The sequence below is a fragment of the Parus major genome, chromosome 10 (genome assembly GCF_001522545.3).
Source record: "Parus major isolate Abel chromosome 10, Parus_major1.1, whole genome shotgun sequence".
In the NCBI taxonomy this organism is placed as follows: Eukaryota; Metazoa; Chordata; class Aves; order Passeriformes; family Paridae; genus Parus; species Parus major.
Genome location: NC_031779.1, coordinates 3,578,538 through 3,604,384, shown reverse-complemented (window position 1 = coordinate 3,604,384; position 25,847 = coordinate 3,578,538). Strand labels below are relative to the sequence as shown.

General features: G+C 39.8%; 2 protein-coding genes and 1 long non-coding RNA gene across 8 annotated transcripts in view; 1 reads left to right on the top strand and 2 right to left on the bottom strand.

Annotated features, from left to right (window-relative positions):
- Positions 1 to 3,700: 3,700 nt before the first annotated feature.
- On the bottom strand, positions 3,701 to 6,695 carry LOC107209194. The gene is made up of 2 exons (XR_001523447.3): positions 6,289 to 6,695; positions 3,701 to 6,186 (listed from the first exon to the last, which is right to left on the bottom strand). It is a non-coding gene; the product is annotated as an uncharacterized LOC107209194 (long non-coding RNA).
- Positions 6,696 to 6,725: 30 nt separating this feature from the next.
- The window catches only part of USP3 (ubiquitin specific peptidase 3), a 41,221-nt gene continuing 22,099 nt past the window's right edge, over positions 6,726 to 25,847 (top strand). For 2 of the 6 annotated variants that reach the window (XM_015638521.3, XM_015638520.3), the window contains exons 1-3: positions 6,726 to 6,919; positions 22,495 to 22,555; positions 24,253 to 24,384. In XM_015638521.3, coding sequence (XP_015494007.1) covers positions 6,829 to 6,919; positions 22,495 to 22,555; positions 24,253 to 24,384 — 284 coding nt within the window. In that variant the 5' untranslated portion in view covers positions 6,726 to 6,828. Of the gene's footprint in view, positions 6,920 to 7,148; positions 7,378 to 7,954; positions 8,064 to 11,578; positions 11,622 to 22,494; positions 22,556 to 24,252; positions 24,385 to 25,847 lie in introns of those variants that run through there. The other 4 variants (XM_033516958.1, XM_033516957.1, XM_015638523.3 and 1 more) reach the window with 3 other exon arrangements.
- Positions 15,077 to 25,847, bottom strand: part of HERC1 (HECT and RLD domain containing E3 ubiquitin protein ligase family member 1) — a 113,114-nt gene continuing 102,343 nt past the window's right edge. Inside the window, exon 78 of the mRNA XM_033516953.1 lies at positions 15,077 to 15,740. Coding sequence (XP_033372844.1) covers positions 15,735 to 15,740 — 6 coding nt within the window. The 3' untranslated portion in view covers positions 15,077 to 15,734. The remainder of the gene's footprint in view (positions 15,741 to 25,847) is intronic.

The window sequence follows — 25,847 nt, the reverse complement described above, 5'->3', positions numbered from 1 at the left end:
AATTTAACTTTTCATTTCAGGCCTTAGTGATTCATCTTCACAACACCTTCACAACTTGTATTCAGCTGACTAAATATAATCTCAAACTACTGAAATGTTTGTAGGTATCTCTGAGAACAGAATAATTTGTAAACACTGTAAGCAGCGTGTGCCAACAGATACAAAAAGTACACAGTGCACATCCTTGCAGGAAGAAGTCTGCAGGTAGTCCTAAGTCTTCCTAGTACACAGATACCTTGTGGTTTAATATTGCTAATGCTTAAACAGCACCATCAACAATATCTGCTCCTTTTCCCGTGACAAGGTGATGGACAGTTCTCTCTGTAGGAACAGCCAGGGGTGACTCTGGGCATTGGCAAAGTTGCTGCCTGGAACAGCAGCCTGCTGGCAGCACAAGTGCCAGTGCCCCAGCCCCAGCCAGTCAGGCTGGCTCTGGCTATGGGTGGTGTTCAGGAAGAAGGAGGGACGTATGGCAGGATGGGTATGGCAAAGTCAGCCTGATCAGTGTCCCAGTAACTTGAAGTGTTTGGAGCGTGCCAAGACTGCTTTTAAAGATTCAGTTCTGGTCACAGGATGTCCTGACAGATTCTTATTTCAGAACAAGCTGAAAATTCCCCCGTCCCTTGAGATTTTGCCATCTCAAGTTTCAAGTTCCAGCTAGAGCAGAAACATTTCAGAAGGCCTTGTTCAGTCCTTGAATTCACAGACGTTAAGCGAAGGGAGTGAGGAAAGGAAATCTGGGCCAATGGTCTCCTATTTCACAATTCAGATTACTACTCAACACTGTGAATAACTGGCCCTAAAGAGTAACATAATAACAAAAATTGTAATCCTAGTGATATGGCAAGAAAATTCCTGCTTCCCTGGTAATGAGCTGATCTCCAAACAGGATAAAATGTGCCATTTTGCTAACAGATGTCTCATTCAATTTAGTTTATCAGTGAAGTATGTATACTGTCTTTGTGCATAATGACAAGTTTTTCAAGGGATACTTTGCTTTGGAGTCAAAACACTTCCAAACCAAAATGCTCTGAGATGCTGGCACCTTTTGTATTGTCATTTACAGTTCTTTATAAATAGTAATGTAGAACCAAGATCTAATATGTGTGCAGTATAGTACAGAATTCCTTCTACAAAACTGGAAGCACGTACCTGCAGCAGAGATACACCTGGGATGCCTTTACAGCTTAGAGCAACAAAGCAGCACAAATAGCTTGTACAGTGTTTTGACTATCAACAATCTTGTTTAATATGGCAGAAAAGTGATATAATTTGTGTAGAATTACAGTTCACGTGTACATATGATACTTTTACTATAGTAATATTCTACGGATATAATTAGGATATACAATTAGGTATTATAACAGAGGTTAGAAGTGAATCACCCAGTTCATCTTGGGACTTTCCATTTGTAAGTATTTGAGATAGGACTTCAGACATGAATTTAAATATTCCTTTTACAATGGTTTCTTTACATGTTACATTTCTTTCTTTTTTCACTGGCAAGTAGATTTTGCATTCTGGTTCCTAAATTTTATCTGAAATGGTATAATTCTATACCATTTCATTATCTTCCGAATCCTCACAGATCATTACCAGAGTAAAATTTCTTAATAGTTTTTGTGTCTGGATTATTGTCTGTTGTCCTTAGATTTGCTAATTAACTAATCATAGCAGTGAAATTGAAAACCTAAATGTCATTTAAACATGCAGTACTTGCGGCTCAGAATAGCTATGGGTTTGCCCCTTGTGACACAAGAAATAGTACCAGTGAGTTTTAGGTTCTGGAGTTACTCAAGTGCTTTTGAACAGTTTTCCCTTCCTTGATCAAATGGATGAGCTGGTTCCAACTATGTTTTCCAGGCAAATAGGTACAGTAGGTTTTTCATGCTGTTTAAAGAAAACATGCCTATTGCTTTTTTAAAATATACCTGTACTTCCCTTATTTGCCAAAAATGAATGAGTGAGCCATGTTCAGTTGTGATGAAGAGAAATTAGTTATCTTGGCTATTAAATGTTCTATTCTGATGGGATGAAATAAAGTAAGCTGATCTTTAAAGAAGCTTAAGCAGAAGTACAGAATCATTATTTTCAAGACTGCCTTTGGGAATAATGTAACATAAAGTTTACATAACAAATACAGTAAAAGCTGAATGCCAGTGACATGAATTAGTACTTCTGGATGTCACCCTGATGCACTTGCATTATTGAGCAGGCTCTGGAGGACAGTAAACAATTGGTGAAGCTGGTGTCGAAAGCTGCCAGACATATGAGAACTTTCAGGCATTTGTTTACAGCATGAATTAAAAATAACTCTTTGTCTGTATGAATAATACCTTGTGTGAAAACCATTCAGTTTATTTGTACCATTTTTTCATCACATCTCCATTGGTTTGTTCAAAAAAAAACCACCATAGAGATTACTCACATTCACCTTTATTTATCCCCTTATATTGTGCCTGAGCTGGGATACTGCAGAATAGGCAAAGTCTGAGGCAAAACTAAAGCACTGCCTTTTTTTGTTCAATGAGATGCTTCTGGAATCCTGGGAAAAGTGATGTAAAATTAATGTAGGCTCTTAGAAATTAGAGCAATTAGATCTCAGATATATATTAAAATTATATGTAAAAAAATTAAACAGAATTATACATAAAAAATATAAAAAATCTCATTCTGATGGAATCTGTATCAGCCCAATGCCATTTGTACTGCCAAAAGTCAATTTTATTTCCCACAGGAAGCAGCTCATTAAGAAATGAGGGATGCCTCCATACTACTGCAGAGAACAATAAATCCCATGGCAGATGTCCCGGGAGTTTTTTGCAGTGCCTGTGTGAGCAGGGAGAGTGCAGAACTCCGGCCCTGCTGCCTTTGTCCATGCCTTGTGTCACACCGCCCTCCAGGGGTGTGCTGGGCAGTGGTTTGGGCTGGGAGCCGAGTCCTGCCCATTTATACTCTTCAGTCTCAGGCTTCGTGTTCACAGATGCTTGCTCTGGACCTTTGTCTACTTTTAAATTCTTTGTCCTTCACCTTGGAGATCTTGCACTTTAGAGAAGAATCTCGAACCTTGTCAAGGGAGGTGCTTTTGCTCTTATGATCAAACACTGAAGAAGTGTATGAACTCTATTTTCAGAGGCCATACAGGAAATGGAAATAGATTTGTTAATGAGACAACGTGCCAGCAGAAACGTGCTTGTGGTATTTCACGTGCTCTAGTGTAGTTTCATACACAGCTGCAGCTAAGTTTCTGTCCACTGCAGATGGCACAGAACTCACAGAACTGCTTGGCCAATTTCAGTAGAGGTTTTATTAAAATGAGACCTTGGTTTACAACTTCCCTATATTCTGATGCTTTCTATTGATATTTTGCCTGCCAGCATCTACCTCAGATTTTGCATCTCCTTGTGCTGGGCTTCTGTGATCTCCATCACTATTGCCATCGTACCTGAATGTTTCAGTGCCATACTTTTTGGAAATTAGAGGTGAAAGCCCAATCTATCAAGTTGCTACTAGGTCTGGATTGGCATGTAGTGTGTTCAGAGTGGTCACTTGTGAAGGCAAGTGGATCATAACTGCCACTTGGGGTTAAACCCAATGCTCAGAGCAAAATGCTTGCCAATAATACTCATTTCAGCTGAGTGTTCAGGGCATCAGCCAATCTCCCTCATTCTGAATGAGAAGAAACATGCCATGGGAGATGTTATTCTTTCTGTCTTTATACATTTAATCTGGAAGTGGAGGATGGATGTGTATCCACATAGATAGGAAAAGTCCAACGTGTGAGCTCTGAACAGAGCTGGCCTCTTTTCACAGCTGTAGTGGAGAAGGACATTAGTCTTCAAATAAGCAAACAGGTCTACTTCGTAAAGAAATTGGTTTAAATAATTTGCCAGGTGATACACAAGAACTGTCTGGCAAAGACCAAACTATAGTTCTTCAGGTCAGCATTTATTCCACTTCTACAGCATCATCCCTTCTTCATTCCATGCTCCAAATTTCCACAGCAAATGTGCAAGTCAGCCAAGACAACAATCTGCTTCACCTGATCCACTGAGTCATGTTCATCTAGTGACTTTTACAGAAGCCAAGAACACCAGGAAAAATGCTGCTACTGAATCGTTAGACCATATGATAATACAGGCAATGTTTTCAATAGTTTCAAATATTTAATGCCACCAATTTTATTTCTGAGGCATACAGCAGAACAAAAGAACTCTCCATGCAAACTTCCCCAATCCCACTGTAAATTCTTAGCATATATGCAAGATACTAATCCAGGCTCAAATTCTAAGCTCAAATGCTCTCAGGTGGAGCCTATAGAATAGATGGATGATTACATATATTCCCAGAAGGGTGTGAAATATCTCTCTTTTAGGAGAGATGATGATGTGCTATACTAAACAGAAATTTCTAATACACAGTGCTAAAGCCCAAGCTCCTGTTCTGCACTGATTGCACCCATTATGAGCATACCTGTAGGATTCATATTAGCTACCACCTAAAGTACTCTGATCTGAGGAAGAATGGGAGCAAGAGGTGAGACTCTGGTTCCAAATCACGTGATTTGTACTAAAGAAATCTTACTGAAAAAACTAACCAAAAAGGAAAATTATACCCAGAGCTTCTACCCCAGTCTTCCTCTGCATTCAACATGTACACCTCCCTGCAAGCCACTTAAAACTACCCTTGTTGTAAGCAAAGCTTTTGAGATCTGAGTGCTGAGAGTTGCATTAGTGATTATTTTTCAGTAGGCAAAGAGACTACATTACAAACATGCTTGTACTGGTCCTTATGCATCCTCATTGTTTGTGTGTAAGGATGGGTGGGGCACAACACAAGGATTACATGTATGCATTGGTTAGAAAAGACAGCAAATGCAGTCAAACTGCTGCTTTAATCCAATGTATTGTCTCATTACACATTGTGGCAGAAGGTGGAGAGTAAACAAAAGGACCCTTTGGCTAATATAAAGGATGCTAACATAACCATCTTTTTAAAAACTCCTTAAATTTGTACAAGTAATTCTTAGATGTATATCAAGGTTTGTATGTTGTATGAAGCAAATTTAAATATTGTTTTCCCAGATATTTTTCTCTATTTGTATTTGCTTGTTTAAAAATCATATAAATATATGCTTTCTATATAACCTGTAAAGTATATGATGGGAATGTTACTTACCTAAGAGATCAAATATTACAAGTTTGAAGGATGGGGGATATGTAAGGAAGAACTACGGTTTTATGTTGAGGTAGTATTTGCAGCTATTTAATTCACAGTTTGGTAACTATGACCTAATGCTGCTTCTAGATACACATCTAGAAATGTACAATAATTCCATGGAGTGTAGTCCAAGTAGTTTCTGATGCTGTGAAGAGTTGGATTTTTCATGCTCTAAATTTTTCCCCTTTGTGTAAACAGGGTGAAAATGAACAAAGGGTAAATAATGGCATTTTGCCAAGGAGATTAGTGACCAAGATATCATTGATATTAATATTTAAAGTATCTCATCTGAAAATCCATACACAACTGTCAGCTTCCAGAATATTCTCCCGTGAAATAGTGCAGTGCCACATAAAATACACTGAGATAGATGCTTCCTGTGTCTACAAAAAGATCACACAACAAGCAAAACCAGAGGCAAAATTGTGTTTTCACATTAGTTATGGTAAAATAAAGGGTCTAAAACTCCTAATATGTCACAGTTCCTTAGACTAAAAAAATCTCCACTTTTATGCTAGTGGACTTTATTTGCTCTATTTGAAAAGGAACTGCATATCGGTATTGCATATCACTGAGTGATAGAACTGTTGTTCTGCATTATCTGGTAAAGCTGTAACACAACATCTGTATTTTTATTATCACTTAAAGGTTATAGTCATAGAGTAGGAAATTGAGTAACAAGCTACATTTGAGGCCCGGTAACACTTTACAAAAAAAAGCTGGCACTTGCCTCAGACTGTGCATCTTCCAGAAGAGAGCACTGGATGAGAGGCTGGACATGAGCTGGCCCTCAGTGCATACAGCCCAGAAATGCAGACGTGTCCTGGGGGGAAGGGGGGATTCTGCCCCTCTCAGGGGAGACCTCAGCTGCAGAGCTGCCTCCAGCTCTGGGGAACCGGCACAGGAAGGACATGGAGCTGCTGGAGTGAGTTCCAAAGGGTGGATCGGCTCTGCTGTGAGGGAAGACTGAAAGAATTGGGGATTGTTTAGCCAGAAGACAAGCTTCAGGGTGACCTAACTGTGGCCTTCTAGTGCCTGAAGGGAACTTAGACGAAAAATGGGGCATACCTATATGGCGGAGCACGAAGCGATAGAGAACACGTGGGAACGGGTTCAGATTGAAAGAGAGAAGGTTTAGATTATCTTTTAGGATATTCTTTATCCTCAGGGTGGCGAAGCACTGTCACAGGTTGCCCAGAGAAGCTGCGGCTACCCCATCCCTGGAAGTGTTCAAGGCCAGGTGGGATGGGGCCTGGAGCCACCTGTTCTAGTGGAAGGGGTTGGAAGCGGACGCTCTTCAAGCTCCTTCCACGCCCCAGCACGGCCCGAGCTCCGGCAGCCGCGGCTCTGCTCTGTGGGCCGGGCCGGGCCGGGCCCCGCCGCGTCACTCGGCGCTGCCCCGGAGCGCCCGGCTGCCCGCAAAGCCCGGCGCGCGAGGAGCGGCACGCGGAGCGGACGGGAGGGAGGGCGGCTGCCCGCAAAGCCCGGCCCGGCCGTACGCGGCGCGGAGCGGGAGGCCGTCCTTAAGATGGCTGTTGTGCGCGGGGCGCCGCCGCCGCTGTAGTGCCGCGAGGAGCCGCCTGCCCGCTCCGCTCTGCCGCGCCCGCCATGGAGTGCCCGCACCTCGGCTCCAGCGTCTGCATTGCGCCCGACTCGGCCAAGTTCCCGCAGGGCTCGCCCTCCTCCTGGTGCTGTAGCGGTGAGTGCGGCCCGCGCTACGCGGCCCTCTCGGCCCGAAGTGGCTCAGCCGTTCCTTTGTCCTCAGTGCCCGGCGGCGGGAGGGCGCCCCGCGGGCGGGGGAGGGCGCGGGGGCGCGGGGGAGGGCGGCTGCCCCGGCCCCCACCCGCCCGGGCCGCCCCGCGGGACCCTCTGGAGGGGGCTGCGCCTCGCAGTCGCCGCCGCGCTCACGGGGGAGCCGCGTGTGGAGGCAGGAGCGGGGACTGCTCTCCCATCCCCGGCCCTGCCCCGGGCTCGCAGCGCAGCGCTGTCCGGAGCGGGGCGGGCAGCGCGGACTTTCTGGCGGCGGGGCCGGCGTCCCCCGCCCCGGCGCTGCGGAACTCTGAGGGGCTGCGCTCCTTTTGTCTGCCGGTGGAGCTGCGTGCTCGGCTCTGCCCCGGGACCGCGGCCGAGGGGAGAGGAGCCGCTGCTAACTGCACGGTCAGTGTGCTCTTCAAATACGTCTGAGATTACTTTCTTTTTTATTTTAATAATACATTTTTGGAAGGACTTCAGACAGCGTAGTTTTAATAAGACTTGCGGCTGAAGGCGTCGCTTGGGACCCCCCTTCAGGCCAAGTGAACGTGGTCTGTGGGGGATTTGGGAGTCACGTTCACCTGCCTGTGAGTCGGTAGGAGTGTAGAGGTCGTCTTTTTTTTTAGTACTTTGCTCTTTGATTTAATAATGCAAATATCCTGTCGTCACTGCTGTCCCCTCGCATGATCTTGTTTGTTCAGGGGCATTCCCTTTAAACGTGCCGTGTGCCAGCTGTTTTAAAGTTAGGTTTCTGCACAGCTAGCCCGCGATGTTTGCTGTCGTTGTTTGTTTGCTGTGGTTGTGTTCGGCTGTGCTCCGTGTGTGGGCACTCACAACCACATCGCTTTAACGGGGAAGTAGGCCCCGCTTAGAGAAGAAACGGGTCTTGTGCCCCTAGGCACTGAAGAGAAGGGGAGAAATTCTCCTTTGGGAATGACCGACCGAGGAGCACTGAAGGGCTGGTTGTATTTTAAGATGTGCTTTTTTTAAAGGAAAAATGGTTCTCCTTTGTCTGGTAGTGTCAGTGCCTTCGTGTGGGAAGGCTGCTGCTTACTTAACTTCTTCCTTGATTGCAGTTTCCGGGAGCCAAGGTGTGGTAGTGTTTCTGCTTCCTTTTGCAAAACCAGTTATTTTTCTCTGTAATGCTTTTAATTTAGAGGGTGTACACTTTACAGTGGAGTCATGTGGAGAAATGATTAGAAGGAAAGGAGAAGTACAGGAAAAATTGTTGTCCCTAATATTTTTTTTACAAAAAAAAGAAAAAATTATTATTGACAAGAAGTTTAACTCTGTGAGTCTATCTGTTATCTTCAGAATATCAAGGGTAAGCAAAGTTGTCAACAGGAAGCATATGGCAGTAGGGAACCACCCTTCAGAGAACTTAAGAAAGATAAAAGTACCAAAATTTAAAATATATGCTGAGGTATTAATATAAGTTCCCAGCTTAAAATAATAGCCTGTTCATTGCTACCCTCTTATGCATTCTGCTTCTCAACAAAGAAGTTCTGCAGTTCGAACAGTTCTTTCTTTGTTGTTCAGAGGAGTTTCTCCCAAAGCAGAACTTAAAGGGAAAGCCCAGCTGCTGGGCAATCACCTGAGTTATTTTATAGCATCGAGGCAAGAGGAAGGTGTGAGGGTTCTTTGGGAACTGAATAATGATGGCACCGTATCTAGGGAAGTTTTTTGTTTGTAATGCTTTCTAAGAAAATAAAGATAAGTCACACAGTACTCGCATAGGTAACTTGAAGTCTTAACAAGTGGCTAGAGAAAAAAGCCTGAATTTAGAACAGTCCAGGGAACAAACAGCAGGCTCTTGTTAATTTAAAGCAAATTAAATGGTGGATTTTTTTTAAAACAAATGTTGCATTTCTACTAGTATAGTAAAGCTGTAGTGCTACAATTCTTCCAGCTAGTAGTTATCCCAGGTTAATGTAACAATTGCAATGGCTATTGTTACATTAACTCTCTAATAGTATGCAGAGTACTGTTTTCTTGTTTTAACTCATTTTAGTGACATTAATCTTTTTAAAGATATGTAAATACTGGTCTATGTTAAGTCACAGTAGATACTATGTCTTATTTGCTGGGCTTGATGTAACTTTGTAATATAAAATTAAACAGAAAATGCTGCATGTAAATTAATACCTTGTCAAAATTTAATGAATTTCCTATTATTTTTGATGCTGTTTTCTAAGGTCATGTGTTTTTAATTCTGTTTGATGGTGGTGGTGGTGTCCCAGCTGTAGGTATTCCAGTTGGAAGGCAGTTTTCTGCCTGTAATTACAGGGCATCTCTCATCAAGTACATTGACTTAAACTAACTCAGAACTTGTCAGTCCTGTTGGTAGTTGCTGCTGACCTTTCCAGACAAGGATAGTGATCCAGGAAACTTTCTGGAAGCCACCTGATGTTCCAGTGATAGCAAAATTTTGCAGAATAGGTTGAAGAGTGAGTTTTAGTTCAGACTGCCAGTGGCTATTTTTATCATTATCTGGTGTTCTAGAGGTTTGTGGAGCTGTAGTTGCCATGCTGAGTGATGTGAACACTGATTAATTTTCTTTTCCTCCTCTCTACACAAAAACTCTTGGTTGCAACAATAACTTCACATATTACCTATATGGAGGCACTTTTGAGTATTGTTACTTGATCTTGAATATTGTGTCACTGTGTAGTGGTGTTGTATTTGGTACTGATATTTGGAAGCTAGCCTTACTGAATACAGTAGTGAGTTGGTTAGAGGAGCCTAAGCATCAGCCTGAGCCACTGCATTGGCCTAAATGAGTTTCCCTTGAAAACTTCCTGCCAGAGTTGCTTTAGAGTCTTGTGATGAAGATTCTTAAAAAAGCACTGAGAGGAAGCACTGACAGCAAGGGTGTGATCCAAATATCAATGGGTTTGCTCTCCATTAATAAGTAATGCAGTATGTTCATTTTAAAGTGGCTCTACATCTTGTCATATGTTCCTGTTAGGTGATTTGTAAGTCAGAGAGTTTAAGGCTCCCCCATTTAGAAAGTGGTGTACTTTCCCTTGGGTATTTAATCCAGTCAGGCCTGCTCTGTATAGTAAGCAGTGCAGAAAACAGCATGCATTTATTTGCTTTGAGAAGCTTCAAGACTATCAAAAGAGACTGAAAAATGTTGGGTTTTTTTTTGTTTGTGTCTTTTGTTTTTTGTTTGTTTGGGGTTTTTTTGTGGATCTATAGGCATTTTGTTGTTGTCGTAATTGGGCATTTAGGAGACATATATGTAAAGTAGAAATGGTATAGAAACTGAAAATGGCTTTTAATCAATGGCTGTCATGTGAAATAATGTGGGCAGATATCTGCTAATTCCAACTGGAGTGCAATTTTTCCACACACTTTGATTTCTGAAGCTTGAGCTGAAGCTGGAAGCAGAGTAGCTGGAGGCATTGGCAGTACTGTGTCAAAGACTGTAGCTGTTGCATTTGTATGATGTGCCCACACCTTCAGCGCTGTTGTGCAAATCATGTAATTAAGAAAAGTACTCTAGAACAGCTCAGATGTGGTATTTCTCAATAGTTTTTCATAGATTCATCAGAGCATGGGGAGCCCTGCCTCACCGAAGTGAGAAATGCAATCTCCTAAGCACACCTGTGGAAGTCTGGAGAGGTTTTCCAATTTTTTTTCTGTGTGGTTGAGGATCTATTAATTGTTCTCACTGGGCTCCTTGGTTGTTCAGTGTAGAATCTGAAGTTCTGTCTTTAGAAGAACAGCTGTGGACTGATAAGATTGTGTCTGCTGAAATAGAGGTTCTGTGATTTTTGTTTTTTTTAAAGGGAAATTGTGCTTGTGAAGGATGCTTAAAACTTGCTTTTCAGATCACTGTCAGCTGAATACTTTTTTTTCCCCCTTAAATAACATAATTTTTTAGGTATTGAAGAGCAGTTCTCTATGTAGACTGGTGTTTGCTGCAAAAGCTGAATTTATGTGCCTGGCATCAGTTTTTTGCATTCTGATTTCTGTTGTATAAGAGCTGTAATTGCACCAGTGGTCAGAAACATAAGTTGTGGGGTTTGGAAATGACACTGGGAATATGAAAGACAGGACAGCCAGCATGAGCAAGCTGTTTGAGGCCTAGTGAACAGTGATTATGGTGGAAATCCACATGCTGAGTTAAGAACTTTGTGCATGTTTAAGTTACCAAAATATCTGGTAAATTCAGTTTGTTCAGAATAACTCTTGATATTCCTGAGTGCTTCTTTAGATTTGAGGTCAAATGTTTTGGGTTGAGTAGAATTTCCAAGAATGTGACAGCACTGGGTCAGGCAGCTTTAGATGTATTTTTTTTGTTTGCCCCCACCCACCCCCCATCAGGTTTTGTTTTCTCAGTAAAATTAGTCCCACTGGTCTGCTTTCACTGGGGAAGGGAACGCCTTTCTGTCACGCTGTGATTTTTGGCTCTGGACCATTGCAGTCAGTGCCAAAACAAGTGTAGTGCAAAAGCACAGGTACAGACATTACCCTCTTGGCTTTCCTTTTAATCCCAGCTGCTTCGTAGTGTTGCTTCTCCATTTCCATAAATGCTTACATCTCTGCTTTTCTGGTTTTATTACTAGGGGACCTGATTTCTTCTGTCTTTTCATGATTACTGTAATATAGGAGGATGGAAAACTTGCTGAAACTGGAGAGGGGTAGGTAGGACCTTATGCCTAAGAAAACTTCAGATCTTTGTGTGTAAACTCAGGTTAAGATCATGGGCAGGGTGTGGACTCTGTATTGTGTGTGTGAGGATTCCTTGTCACCCTACATCTGGAAAATTAATTTGGCCTGGAAATTGGCAGATTTATTCTGAAATTCAAATGACAAAGGAAATATATTTTAAAAATTATACCTTTTTATTTAGTCACTTGAATTTCAGAGTTGGGTACTCTTTCACCTTTTCAGTTCTCTGGGTCTGTGCAGGAATGTTTGTTAGTAAATCTAATTTGTAGGTTGTTATATCCCCTTAGATTAGTTTCCTGGCTGTTTTAAGTTAGCTTGTTAGATTTGGGTTTTTTTCATACTCAGTCTTATTTTCCTTAAAATAGGTTTGGGTTTTTTTTTCTGTCTGAATTGGTTACTGATGTGTGAACTGACCACGAGGTCAGCAGCCACCCTGGCCTGTGAGAGCACACTGCTTTGGAACCACTTCTGTTAGAAGATGCACATTTATTGAGATAGGATAAAATTCTTAATTTTGGTCTTATAAGTTAGATGGAAATTTTCTTTTAATTCCAAAAAAAAGTGACTCTCTTTTCAGATGCTTAGTATCTTTAAAAAGTCAGTAAACTTAAATTGGTGGTATTAATATTTTCTAGATTTTCTTTTTAAAGTTTTGTTTATACGCTACTCAATGATCATAATCTATCACAAAATTTGAACATAAGTCTGGGAAAGAGATGCTTCAGAGGAAAGAAGTAGACATTTAATACATTGCCTTTTAGAAACGAGATCTAATCTTCATGATGATTTTGAAGATCAACTTTGAAGGGCAGATTTTACTAGTGACTGTTCTAAGTGTCCAGTGCTTTGAAATAGCTATTCAAAATGTGGCACATAAGGAGACAGGATCATCTGATGCATTGTGGAAGTAGGATGAGACACTCATGTGTGCATGGTAAACTCTTGATTTACCTTAGATTGGGGCAGATCTCAGTTACAGCTGGTTTCAATATAAGCAGGATGATTTTCACCTGCCTTTCCCAACTTCTTCAGGGTATGCAGGTGTTAAACAATATCAGTGCGTTATGCTTTGTTTGTCTGATGATGTCACGGTGCCGAGGCTGACACACTTAGACTGTTTGTTTTTTTTTTTCTGGTTACATGTGTGTCTGAGGTTGACAGAATGAAAATTTCAGATGCAGTGTTTGGAATCAAATTAAGCTTTGAGCCATTTCTCATTTGATCAGTAGCACTCACTTCATTTAGTAACCCGTTCATGCTTCGCTTCCTGTTTTGACTAACATTCCTTACCTAGGTAAAAAGTGATTAGAGGCCATTAATTAAAATATTCCATGAAGATTAGAAAGTGCAATTTAATCAAAAATTTGGGTCTGAAAACCAGTTAGGGCTGTTCTGATTTATATTTAAGTATTGTTGGAGGAAACATATTTTATTGTAGAGTGAATTGGAATTGCTTTATGGTACTCTTGTTATGGGAGTAGTATAAGATTTTGTCCTTAGAAATTCTTTTCCTTGATTATAAGAGGATGTGTTAAATGGTACTTAATGTTAAATGGACATGATGAGTACACTCTAGCATTTAGCAGTCTTACCTGGTATGTCAAAGCAATCCTCTGGGGTTGCCCTCTTTGGAAAATCTTGCATAATTTTGGAACTACATTTGAAGCAAATGTAGTCTGAGATTTTTGTGGCAGATTTAATTACCCAGGTGAATCTAATCCCAATACTCCCAAGCAGCCTGGCAGAATAAGGTAGTGGTTCTGGAAGTTAGCCTGCCCCCAGTGGTGCAAGCAGTGAGCTTTTTCCCTATGAAGCAAGGTGATACCTGCAGGTTTGGGGGTGGGGATTGAAGGTCCTTATCAGTATCAAGCAGAGACATACTGATTTTTCAAGGTAATTCATGGGTGGGAATATGAGCATTTGCTTGTCTGTGTCAAAATAGGAGTATTTTCTCAAAAATAGCCTTGACCCTTTTAATTTTTTGGGGGTTTTACCCTTCAGTTCATGTTTTGATTTGGTAGCGTTTTCGTCCACCACACATTTCTTTCTCTTGGTTTTTTTTGGGTTTTTTTGTTTGGTTTTTTTTGTTTGTTTTTTTTTTTTTGTCACAGGGATGGTTTAATGTATCTTTTACTGGTATTGGGGAAGTAGGAATGTAAGAGTGGCAACTACAAACAAACAGATTATTACTAAATTATATAAAGCAAGAGACCTCTTTGTCTTCCCCCTCTTTTCCCTCCTATTCCCAGCTTGAATATTTTGACCTGCTATCAATTGCTGACTTACTCAAAATGACATTACACTGTTGACTTTGCTATTTTTTTTTTCTGGCTGTTGTGTGAAAATGAGCATTTATGTGTCTTGCTCTAACATAAAGATTGACTGACTTTATTTTTTTTTTGTGCTACTGCTACAGTGAGGAACTATATCTGTCTTTCTATGAAGGCTAAAAGCATTGAATTTTAAAATATATGTCTTTAAATGTGTATACTAATTAGTTATCAAAGTAGCCAAACAACTAAAAAATAGTTTTGGAGTGTAAAGGAGAAATAAAGGCAGTGATTTTTTAAAAAATGTTTTTGCCTATGCCTGTTCATTAAGGTCAGACTGCCTCTAATGTTTTCTTTCTGTTCATCTGTCCATACTTTGCACTTAGCTTTCAGGTAGGATGTGATTTTTGTGGTACATGCAGGAAGATCAACTGCTGACACGTCTACATTGTCCTGAATTTTGGCTGGACATGTGGAAAGCTGAAACTTTGAGAAGAAATGGCAGTGGTGTAGCCTGGCAGCTGACTGTCTGTGTGTGACTGGCAGCGCTGATTCTGTCTCTCCCTCCCTTTGCCAGAGCAGCAGTGCAGGGAGCTCAGAGTCTGTAGCACTGCTGGGAGTGACCTGACTGGTTTGGCACCTTTCACCCCCCAGTTTGTTCAGCCACTTCCTGGGGACCTGTTTATACTGCTTACAAGTTTTCCTGACCTCGAGGTCTTCTTTTCCATCACTGCACTGAGAGTACAGGCAAACAAAAACGCCTGCATTTTTGTAACATCCCCGTTTCTCAGTGTGGAATTCTGATTGCATAATCCAAGTGCTGAACTGAAGCCAGTGTGGTTCAGTGTAGGGGAGGGGAATTCCAGGCAGATGATCACGTTGTTCTCTGACATTCTTCAGCATTAGGAGTGTGTTGGGCACTTCAGTGACCTACTTACTCCGTGAAAAGTTGTGCACCTACCCCTGGTTTATATTCTCACTCAGGTGTTGTTTAGTGTATCTAAATTATGTATGGTTTTCCACTGTAAGTGGGAGTGGTTCACTGTAACCATCTGTGAAATTTCTTCTGTGAGACTGAGCGATGCTTTTATTTAGCACGAGGAAACTACATGTACAAGTATTTGTGATGTGCAAAATGAGAGTCACTCTCCTGGTAAAATTTTAATAGTTTAATAAAGGACAATAGGAGACAAAGATAATAAAGCAAAGTTTAGCAGCAGGGTGCTTGGCATTCAGCCAAGAGCACAGCTGCTATTGCAGAGACACCCTTGACATACCTTTTCTATTGCATCAGCCTATTGCATATTCATAAACAATTATGGATATTTAAACTTTTCCCCAAACCAGTTTACATGTTCCAAGAACTGTTCAGCATGGCTCCTCCTCGGGTCCACCTTTTTACAGCATGCATATTTCTTGGCTGTGGTTTTAGTCCATTTTAATTATCACCTCCAGCTGGGGTTTTGGTCCATACTTTCTACAGATGGTAGGTGCTGATAGTTGGCATATCAGTAGTGGGGGTCTTCATCGTTCATACATTCGTTGGATGTTATCCCAACCAAACAGGCAGTTCAATTACCATGAGCATAACTATATACAGCTATTTCATTACTATGTCTAAGTTTAGTTAATAACAGAGATAAAAACTGTATCTTTATAGCAAAGTTATTTTAACATTATACATATAGCATCCATTTTAATATTTGCAAAAAGACAGTATTATTATATGTACTAATAACAATGAACACAAATAGTAGCTCACAAACTATCACTAAATGACTTGTCTTCTTACTAAAAACCCAGTCTTCCTGATTATGGCTGAAAGATAAAGACAAAGGAAGTAACTTGGGGTTTTTCAGTAGCTGCAAGTGAGTGCTGTTTTTTTCTTTCTTTAAATGTTCTTTGGAGTTTTATTTGAATTCTCTAACATTTGAATGTGATTTGAGTCAGGCTAGGACTTGATACTGTTGAGACTATTCTTCATTGTGAAAGAACGTTTTTCTGTGTTTAGTAATGCTTACCAGGAGACTTGCTTCCTTGTGAATTCTCTTGCTTTGATATAAATGTCATTGAAATTTCCTTAATATTTTCTTAACTTTAGTTATATGTGTCTTAGCTTGTTGTAAAACAAAGCATTTCAAATAGTATAATTGAAAATCTTTTCCCCGTCTGTCTGGTTTAGTTTTGGCTAGAATGCTGTTTTTGTAAAATATGTTAGAAGCTGGGAACCTGTTCAGTTGTGTTGGTGTATGTGTACTTAGCAGTAAGGAACTTACAGTGCCTGTTAGGGATTTTTACATGCTGCTGGTAAAAATACTCAAGTGCCTTGGAGGACACCCGTGTGTTCTTTAAGGCTTGTTTGCTTCTGGCAATAAAGTGTTTTTTCAATGCCAGAGTGTCTGATTCTGCACATAGCCACATGCTCTGCAGTCTTGGCTGATGTTATGTGATGAGGAATATATTATGTGATTTGTAATATTTGCCTTAAGGTGCTGTTTATTGAATATGCTGGTTTATAACTGAGTTTGTGGGCCAGGAGGAAAGAGTGCACATGGCTTTCAAATGTTGTGATTTAGTCCATTCATCTTGGTGGAAAATCCTTGGTTCCTGTCTCAATTTAAACAGGTGAATATTTCATGTTTTGGATTTTGAATGTAGAGTGCACGGGTATTCCTTGCTGTGGAGCTTTCACCTAGGTGAAAGCTGTAACTGCTAGGCTAGGTGGAAGTTTCACCCTGTCTCTTGCTTTGTCTCACGGTCCCCTGAAGAAATATTTACTCACAGGAAGGAGTTGTCAGTCCTCCCTCAGCTTTTAGAATTTGTTTGTAAAGATGGTCTTTGAAGGGTAGGAGGTACATGCATTAAACTTGAGATGTTCACATCTTGAATGAATGGGGATTTTGTGGAGAAAACTCCTCTCTTGATTTATTCAGCCTTTGAAGAGACTTGAGCCTGCATCCAGAATGAGTTCCAGAGCTGTGAATTCCAACAGTGGGCAGAACCTTTTTGCAGCTCTAGCATGTAAGCCCAGAGGAGGGACCACATCCAGTATGTTTGTCTCCTTGATGTTTCTCATAGGTTAATATCTTGAGTGAGTCCCTACTTCGAGCACCAGCTTTCATGAGAGACTTTCAGACACCTGATACCTGTTGTATATTGTATATGGAAAGTTTTATGTGTTCAATTCTGAGCTGTTTTGGCAAATTAGATTACAAATTTTGCATAGAGTGATGGCTTTTGGATTAACTTCCCCTTGGCTGCAGTTAAAATTATTTAAAGGACTAAGGTGTATGGGCTAGTAGGCTCAGTTCTGATGTATGCTGGCAAAATTCTTTTGGTAAATGATTCAATCTCTCATTCTCATCTGTTAAATGGAAATGGGCTTTCAGAGAAATGCTCTGAATCCTGTGACTGAGAATCTTTGCATTTGAAATGCTGTTACTAAATTTTTTATACATTTGGTCAAATACTTATATTTATACTGTACTGAATTTTGTATTGTCACCAGGACTTTTGCATGCAAATTTCTCCCACCTTTACTTCCATATTCTTGGAAAAGGTAGCTTTCAGTCTGATTTCTTAGACCTGATGTGTCACAGCAGAAGGGTCATGTTTTACAAAGAAGGGGTTTCTCATTTTGGTGTGTGGGTTATTGCTGCTTTTTTCTTCACATGTTGCTAGTGGAGACTGCCCAGCTCTCTTGCTGCAATTATCAGGTCCTTCAAGGAGCAAAATGGGAATCCTGCTACTAAATCATAATTAAACAGGACACTGAGAGATTTTTAGGGTAAAGGTGTGGGAAAGGAGAAGTAGTCCATTTCTTACAACAATATTGTTGTGGGTTTTTTGGATAGGCACATGTGTGTCACATGATACAGCATGCTGTATTTACATAGCGTAGGTATGTGTTTGTCACCAGGTGCTTGTGTTTGTAGGGTGATTTCCTCAGCACAGTGTCAGTCTACCACTGACACCATAAATATGTAAATATTGTTCCTTCTTCTGAAGTGGAGCAACAGTGGCATTTTTTTATTCAGTTTAGCTTGTTTCTGTATAGCTGACCCACTGTGTGAACATAAAGTGAACTGACCAGAGGTCAGTTGGTCTGGAGATGTTTCTGTGCAGGTCACTGTGTTATTGAGGTGGTGTTACAAGGGAGTGCTGCTACAGCTCCTTTTGAGAGCTTAGCCCAGGCTGTCTGGTGAAGGCTGTGGGATTATTTGAAATAGTTTGGTGACCCTAATCTTGTTTCTATTCAATGACCTTTTAATAGAAGGACCAAAGCATTGCTCTTAATGTGCTAATATTTCTTTAGTGTAGCAATGAAGGGTTATTTTAAACTCTGGCTGTAAGCACGTTTCTGTAGCAGCTCTGGCCCAGGGTCACGTGTGCTGTGTTGATGGCATGGCTGTGCTGCTCCCAGATCTCTGGCAGCAGACACTGCATCTTGCAGGTTTCTGAACTTGGCTGCTTTACAAAAACTGCTTCCTGTTTGTCTCTTCCTCTTCCTGCTGCTTTTTGCTGTTGCCAGTTTCTCAGCTATGCAGTGTACTGTTTAAACAAACCCATTAGTTACACATGGGTTCTATATTTTTGTATAGCTGTAACTTTCCTTCAGTGACAGTCTGCATCTTTACTGTGTAAGAAATGCAGTGTTTGCCCAGAGCAGTCATGCTTCACATGAGTGTACTTGGAGTTGCTTTTCAATAAGAAAATAAAGGCAAACACAAGAAGTACATATTTGCATGATCATGGGGGTAGGGGTGGGGTGGGGACACTGTAGTGAGAACACCAAACTGATCAGCTGTATCTTGCTCATTCTACCTGGCATAACTCAGTGAACCTTATCTGGGTGATTTGCAAAAAGTGGAAGCTGTGTGGATGTCTCTTGAGTATTCCTGAAGTTATGTATGAGTCTTTGCTCTCCTGGGGAGGGATTGATTTTCCTCTTCATTTAGAGAGGGCTTTGCAGACTGTATAACAAACACATCACTATTCAGGTTTTACTTAGAGAAATCATTCTGCAAAAGAATTCTTCCTATTGCATGTTGAAAAATTGTGTTTCTAAGCTTCTGAATTATGATTTTGATGTTAGGTGGCAAATGGCCTCAGTTAAGATTGTGGCATTGCAGCTTTGCTTTCCCTTTTCTTTTGACATGTTAGTGTCGTCTTTGCCCGACCACTTGAATCTCTTATAAAAATAGAACAAATTGAGGCAGTTGGTAACTCTTTCAGTTGTCAAACTTCCATTCAAGCTGAGAAAGCAGCCAGTGTTCCTTGGTCTGTATACCACTAAATAAGACAGATAATTTTTTTTTTTTTTACTGCGGTTAGAATGATTGAACATAATTTTAATCCAAAGTAAGGGATGCTAATGTAATGCTCCCTTCTCTTTTTTAAGTAGTGCTAAAAGAAAAACAAGCCAAACTCCCAAATTTAAAATGGAAAACTGATAATGGAGCAAATATATCTGTACCTGTACAAATGGGTTTGAAAGTCATTCCTCATGATTTAGTATGAGTGTCTGACCTGGAAGTCCAGAACACCCAAGTCTGTTTTAGGGTTCAGTTTCCAGGACTGTATAATGTTCTTTGAATTGAAAAAGGATTTGCTATGGATCTCTCACTTCTGGTCTACTTTAAAGCTTACTGCATTAATGTCAATACCCCATTTGAAAGGAATAGTGTGGAGTGTCTTTACACATGAAGCCAACACGTCTACCTCTAGTTTAGATTATAAGTAGTTCTGGACAGTGACTGTGATTGTGCTGTGCATTCCATGGTGTCTGTCTTGAGTCTTCACTAATGCCTGAAACTTCCAGTCTCATTTAATTTATAAAGTAGGAAGATGATAATGGCTTCAGGATCTGAACTGAGGAATGCCTGGAGAGCCAGGGTTTAATGCAGCTATCTGCTGAGCCAATATTAGAGAAATACAAAATGCAGTCTTCAGCAATGTGTTTAAAAAAAATCAGTTGTGTAATTCTCTGAGAACAGAGCAATTGGAGGTCACAGATTTAACACTGGATTCTGTATTTGATCTTAGTGGGAGTCACTTCCATGTAGTGTGAGTTTTTTGTGGGTGGAGATGTTTGTGCAGAAGATAAACTACACATTTCTGATGTGATGCAATTGGAGCAAAGTTCTTCCTAAAAGTTAAAGTAAACAAATGAGCCGTCTTTTCCTATTCCCTGATACAAAAGATGGAAAATTTTAGTGTATGCAATCTTTTTGGTATTGTGCAGAGGCTGGACTTGTTTGCTGGCTTTGTGTAGAACATTTGAACCTGCAGAATGAACACTCCTTCAGAGTAATTTACACTTGACAAACAAGCAGTACAGGTATTTAAAGTACCTGAAATTGTAATTGTCTGGTAGGGGTGGAAAGTAGGTGTAATAGTTTCCATCATAATGCTTTGACCTTCTGGTTGAGAACCAGTTCCATGCATAGATGGTAACAAAGTGAAAGCAAACATATTATTCCCAGTAGGAAATTTCTGTTAGGATTTAAATGCTAGGAAGACCTTTCTATGTTCCTGGCATGGAAAGTATAGGGCAATGCTTTCTCCACACAGCACTTAAACACAAGATTAAGTGCATGAATTATTTTGGCTTCTTTTTCTTTCCTTCCAGTTAATATTTTACATTGCAGTTTGTAAATTCACGTAGATAATACTGTATCAGGGTAGACCAGTGGTTCCTTTAGCCATTATTAATTGATAATAGCTGTTTAAGATCTTCCCTTTCTTTTCTGTTTGCCAGTGTTGAATTTTGGGTTTCATTTTGGGTAACATTTTGGTCTAATCAGACAAACTTCTTCCATGTTCCTGAGTTGAAACATAAACCAAAACAGCCCTACCTGGCTGCCCTCTATCTATTGCAAGATGACCATTAGAGCTCTGGGAATAAGCAGCTTTAGAAACAGAAAAATTGGCTTTTGCAGAACCAATGCCAGATAACTGAGATGTGTGAGAAAATCTCTTTCTCAAGTAAAGTAGCTGAAGGAAGCAGTTCTGGAGTCTTGACTAAAGAGTTTGAAAAAGTTACTTCATAAAATATTTCTGGAGAATGTGCCTTTTTTCCCCCATGTAACACTAACATTCTCATTTTAAACATGCCTTGGATTTAGCTTTTAATTGAAATACAGCAGCTCTTTGTAATAATGAATTCAGAAGCAAAAACCAGTTGTTTAAAAAGCAGTGTACGCTTTTATTCCCCACCCAATTTAAATAAAAAAGGTAAAATCTGGTAGTGGAAAAATATATTAGCTCTTCTAAATAGTTAAGCTTGTCAGTTCTCTGCTGAGTCAAAATTGACCCCTTCATTTTTAATGAACTTTTAATTTCACAAAGAAACTACTTTTCTTAGCTTGGTTTTCTCTGACAGCCTTGGATCTTAACAGTTTGCTATATACCATGGTTTGGAGCTTGGTGAACTGTATTTTGAGTTTTGCTACAAATCCTGAATTGGCATGCTCAGATGATCCTACCCTGGAGCAGCTTCTGTGCTGCTTTAGTTCTTGTTTTAAGGTGTGACTCCAGAAGGGGGAGGGCTGTTCTCAAGCTTTCCCACAATAAATAACAATACAAGTAATTTACATGTACAACTTGAGTCAGTCCTCTTCTCTTTGTCTTTCTACCCCCTGGCCTCACAGACCATTATGTTCCCAATGATTTTTCTTTCCTTTGTGACTCTCTCCACTGGCTGCTCCAAGCAGCAGAAATTTATGGTGTGTAAAATTCATGGGTCTGGTATCATATCCTTTTATATTTCGGGAATAATTGAAGTTTTATATATATATATATATAGTTTCTGCCCTCATAGCAGTGCACTTAGCATTTTATTTTAAATTTCTCATCGTATTGGGTATTTGAAAGTGTAAAATTATTTTTGTAAATTTTGTGGAAATTGATAGCTGTTAACAAGTTTTTTTCATTCAGATCTAAGTGTTGTATTTCATAGCATCCCTCATGCAGTGACCTGTTGGGTTGGAATTAGAGTTGGAATATCCCATTTCTATGGCTCTACCCTGAGATGGTATTTAAACTTTTTTAGTGTTTGCCACTTTTTTTTAAGCCCTTCAGCTTAAAACATACATGTCTTAAATTTTCTAGACTTAAAATCGGACAGCCAAAAACTTAGATAACATTTTCTGATATCTTAAGTAGATTGTGAAGCACAGCACTGGTGTTACATTTTAACCTCTCAGCTGCTTGTGCAGGACTGAGGGTGAAGTCATTATGGATAAATTCTTTATCAGCACTGGAGCATAGGAATACATATTGTATAAATGGTGTGTATTATCATGCATTGCACAGTAATTTATTCTGTGTGCTTCTTATCAGATTGCCAGGTTTTCTTGCAATACTTTCTTTAAAATGGTTTCTTGTAGAACAAGTTTTATGAAACAGAAGTCCTGTAGGTTTTTATCTTGTGTTCACTGGACTGTTATTAAAAGCCAGAAAAAAAAATTGGAAGGCTTACTAGTGTTTTTGCCCTGCTGATATTTTTGTATTGTATTTTAAAATCAAGTAGACTTCATTAATTTGACACTTTCTTTAAAATCTTTTATAGTGTGCCGGTCAAATAAAAGCCCCTGGGTCTGTCTGACGTGTTCGAGTGTCCATTGTGGAAGGTGGGTACACTGTTAGTGTGCAAATCTTTTAATCAGACCTTTATCTTTCTCCTTTGTTGCTTGACTCTGAGGCAGTTCATTCAAAATTTCCCTGAAATAAACCTTTCATTATCTCATTTAACATTGTATGTTTATGCTTAATGTGGTTCTTTGCTACTTCACGAGAGTCCAGAGATTGTATTCAAGATATGGGGGGTTTTATTTCACTGGTTTTTAAAGTAAAGTAAAATTTAAAGTAAAGTAAAATGTGTAAGTAAATTAAAGTAAATGTGACTGCTCAGTTCAAAAAGTGTGTGGAGAACTGATAATTTAGTAGGTTATTGTAAAGTTCTATTCTGGGGAAGATGTTTCTTTTGTCATAAGATAAACACAATAAGAATTGTTGTAAAGCCACAAGTTGGTACAACTTATTTTGAGAGAAACAGCAGCTATTCAGCTGGGACTGAAAATAGCTTAAATGTACTGTGTATAGTTTAGGACCTAAAATTATTGTCATTGCATGTAAGAAGTAGCTGCCATCAGAATTCCTTCAGGCTTCACCTTGATGTTCATATTAGCTGAAGGACACCAGATAAATTGTAGAGGAATTATACAGTCAATGCTGTTATTTATATGTCAGGATAATTGTAGCAAATGTGCTGCTACATAAATGTTTGAGATGTGCATATTAGTGGAATGGAGCTAGTGTTGACATTTAGACAGTATCTGAGATGTGAACATGTTTTCATCTGTTGGGTAACATCTGTGCTGGTGTGCTGTTATTCTGGGAAAGCACCATTAAACTTAGTGACTTTGTCTTTTAATGTGGATTAAATGAGCTTCAGGTTTTGTTTGTTTGATCTGGGTAACTCTAAGTGCCATAGTTTTAATAATGTGTCTTATTCAGAGTTTTGCCTTTTTTCCCACTATTTATTTATTTAATAAATTTATACTTGGTGAGAGCCAAGAGAGGAGGAGATACTTCATGGCATGCAATAGGTAATTGGAATATTTTAATTGTTAAAAAAAATTACTTCTGTCCACAAATGGCCTTTCTTATGTGCAGTTGGTAAACATTAAGTCAGTTATTTATGCAGTTTGTTTTGTCTTTCCAAACTGTTCCCCTCCTTAGAATGGAAAATAATTGAATGAGAAGATAAAATTTACCCTAGGGCTCTTGCATTTATAATGACTTTTTTTTTTTAATTTCTTATATCTCAAACTTTGAGCATGAAAATGCTTATTGTGTCAGCAAAAGAACTGCAGGATTTTAGATTTCTTATTCCCTTATGTAACCACAAGCTCCAGAGCCCTTCAAGTTCATGAACTCGATGACTGTAACATTAAATCATGCTGCAGAATGGGAAAGCTGAAAATGGGGGTCAACACTCTGTTAAAGGAATCCCAAACACAGGTAGTGGGGGAAAAGGGTAGAGCTGCAAGAAGAGAAAAAGCAGTACAGGTATGGGAAAAGGGAATTAAGGATTTTTTCAGTTGTGGAAGTGCATTAGTCTGTTAAGAGCACAGATCCTGGGATTTGGAACACAGGAGAGAGTAAAAGGGGAAAACATTGGAAAATGTAGCCAGTGTTTTCACACAAGTAAATTGTCTTTTTGAATGCTGATGTAAATAATGGATGACTTTTCTTCCCTATTTTTTTAATGAATGTTAATTAGAAGTTTAGAAGTATAAACTTCTTTCTTTTACATTTATTTTAGATACGTGAATGGCCATGCAAAAAAGCATTACGAAGATGCACAGATTCCTATGACCAATCATAAGAAAACAGAAAAACAGGAGAAAGTTCAGCATACTGTTTGTATGGATTGCAGTAGTTACAGTACATACTGGTAAGGATTTAAACACCATAATTTCATAACTTTTTATATACTAGAAGGTGAAAAACATCAGACTCTTGTGCAGCATTATATTACACACATTTTTCATCATTTCATCTTTTGATTTCCAGACCTGTCTTTTTGGAACACTGCTTTTCCCTGTGTATTGTAGCACTGGCTGTAACTGAACTCACACATGTCAAATGTTTTAAACTGAAGAAACTTCTTAAAATAAGTGCTATGGGGTTTGGAGTTGCTTCTGTTTGCTTTGGGGTGTGTGGAGACACAAACCTCTTAATTGCAAAAGCTGTTTGGTTGTCCTTACTCTTTCCATTGAGCTGGTGAGCCTTTCACATATTCTTTGTCAGGATTCAGAAAGTGAACTATTACACTGTTGTTCCTGCCCAAGAGATCTGAATTAGAGTTGTTTGTGTGTGTACCTTCTTGAGTCTGGGAAAGTGATGGATTCTATTGGGAAGCAGCATCAAGTCTCTGGCAAGAGTAAGGAAAAGAATGAGAAATGTTTCTTTAAGCAACACAATGGCCTGGGCTGATTCCTTCAGTGGGGTTCTTACAGTGTGATAAGCACTGTTCAGGGAAACTTAATATCAATGCTGCTAATGTTGGATACCCCACTGTCCTTGTTCCCCACAGGGCAAAGACTGGGGAGTCAGTGGCAAGCACTGCTTTTTGCCTCAAAAAAGCATCTTCTTCCCCCTTCCAAGCAAACTTGTTGACAGGAGCTTCCCCATTTGGAGCTGCTCCATGGTTTCCCATGTGTGTTGTTACTTGTGCAGTGTGGCAGTGCAGAATTTGAGCAGTGTAGATCTCTGGGAAATCCCTGCTATGCTCTTGTAAAGTTACTGGATATATAACTTCTTTAATGGGCATTTTGTTCAAATAGTTGGGTGTCTTTTGGGTAGTTCATTAGGGAAAAAAATCTGTTTGATGAAGTTTGGGTACCCACTTTTATGAGGAATGCTTCTGTAAGAAATATTTTTATCCCCTGCAAGTAAATCCCCAGTTATGTGATTTCACCTGAAGAAATGTTGTTTGGAGCAACTCAAATACTGCTCAGATGGTGCAAGCAGCTGTAGACATTTCAGCCTAGAAGAAATGTTTGAGTAGCTTTGTGATGTTAGGGGAATTTTGCTTTTATTTGCATTTTATTTTAATGACCAGAATTTTTACCTGCTCCTTTGTGAATACATGAGAAAATAGTCAAGTTTTCTAAGGGATACATATGCACAGGTTACCAGCATTGCAACAGCTGTGGGAAGCTAGTTTCACTCTCCCAATTATTACTGGTAGCAGCTGAGTTCTATGTTGTGGTTTTTTGTTTTGTTTGAATTATGCCCTGTCTTCCAGTCATTCTGAAGGTAATAATCTGTGGAGGAATTTTAGCAGGGTATTTAAAGTCTTTGATTATATCTCCATTATGACAAATAGTGTTCCCAGCTTGCTGAGCACCCTGC